General features: G+C 21.4%; 1 protein-coding gene across 1 annotated transcript in view; it reads left to right on the forward strand.

Annotated features, from left to right (window-relative positions):
• Positions 1-901: 901 nt before the first annotated feature.
• Positions 902-1508, forward strand: part of LOAG_19042 (hypothetical protein) — a gene marked incomplete at both ends in the record, with an annotated part of 3379 nt that continues 2772 nt past the window's right edge. Inside the window, 2 exons of the mRNA XM_020451698.1 lie at positions 902-919; positions 1244-1393. Of these exons, the coding sequence (XP_020304500.1) occupies positions 902-919; positions 1244-1393 (168 nt within the window). The remainder of the gene's footprint in view (positions 920-1243; positions 1394-1508) is intronic.

A 1508-nucleotide genomic window follows, 5' to 3' on the forward strand; every position in this document is an offset into this window, starting at 1 on the left:
GTTGTTGTTTTTGTTGTTTTGTTATTTTTATTGCGAATGAAATTTCATCCTTCAATGAGGCATAATTTTACGTTTACTTACTTTTTGTGTGCTTTATTACGCTATGACGAAATTCAATTTAAATTTAGCCTAAACAGAACAATAACAGTTTATTTTGTTTTATTATTTTTGAAATTTTTTAAATTTACCAAAACTGATTAATCTGTCCTTTCAATTAGTTCATTTTGAGGGAATAAGCAGAAATTGATCATTAAATTAAAAATTAAATAAATATGTTTAAAAAAGGAAGGAATTAAACGCTTTTTGAAATATTCAATTAATTTGCTTATTTTATTGTTAATTTTTAATCGCAAAAAATTAACCCGTCAAAATTTTATTGAAATTATTAAATCATTATTTGCTACCATAAATTTTTATTCCAATTATCGGAATTTTGTTTTGGATATAATGTTTCAATTAATTTAATTCTTACTTAACAATAATATCCGAGGAAAAAAAAAGGAAGACCGTGATTCATTTATGTAATTTGTAATTTATAATTTATCAAATTACAATTAATTTAATCATATACAATCGTATATTTCACATTTTGATTGTAATTTATCAAATTACAATTAAACAATTAATTTAATCATATATAATCGTCCATTGATTACAATCACTTACAATTAATTTACCAATTTGTCGAAACAATTTATCAATTTATGATAAAATATAATTTGTTATAATTTATCAAGATTATAACTTCATTTAATATTATGCTTTTTTTCCTTTTTTTTTTTTTTAAAGGCTATAAAACTAAATTATAATAACTTTAATTACTTAACTATTCTATCATATATTCTGCAATATTACAGGATCAAATCATTTCGGTATTGCTGGATGGTATAGTATACGTGCAATGAATGAAGGAGTTCTTGTAATTATAATATTTTTTCATTTTTTTCCTTTTTTTTTAAATCTTTAATTATGCAATCATGTAGTATGAATAAATTAAATACCATAAAATTAATTTTATTTTATTGAATTCTCAACTTTTGTCTTATATCTAGTGGTTTTTCAATAAGAAGAAAAGATAAGCAGAAAAAAAAAGATGAAAAAACTGAAAAGAACGATACAATTTTAAATTATTATAATGACAAGAAAAAACAAAAGTTTAGGAATGAATTCTTTGTCAAAAATTTTTTGCCAAAATCTTATAATTTGATAAATTAATTTAAAAAAATTCACAAATATATTTAAGGGTATGGCATTTACGAATACATCACCGATCATGTATCCAACTAGATCCAGTAAACCAGCACTTGGTACAAATCCTTTAGCATTTGCTGCTAAAGCTAAAAATGATGCTTTCATACTTGATATGGCTACCACTACTGCTGCTATTGGAAAAGTTTGTTATTATTACTACTTTACTATTATCATCATTACTGCTATTTATTAACAGTATTATTATTATTATTATTATTATTATTATTATTATTATTATTATTATTATTATTATTATT

Source organism: Loa loa (assembly GCF_000183805.2).
Source record: "Loa loa unplaced genomic scaffold supercont3.1023, whole genome shotgun sequence".
NCBI lineage: Eukaryota > Metazoa > Nematoda > Chromadorea > Rhabditida > Onchocercidae > Loa > Loa loa.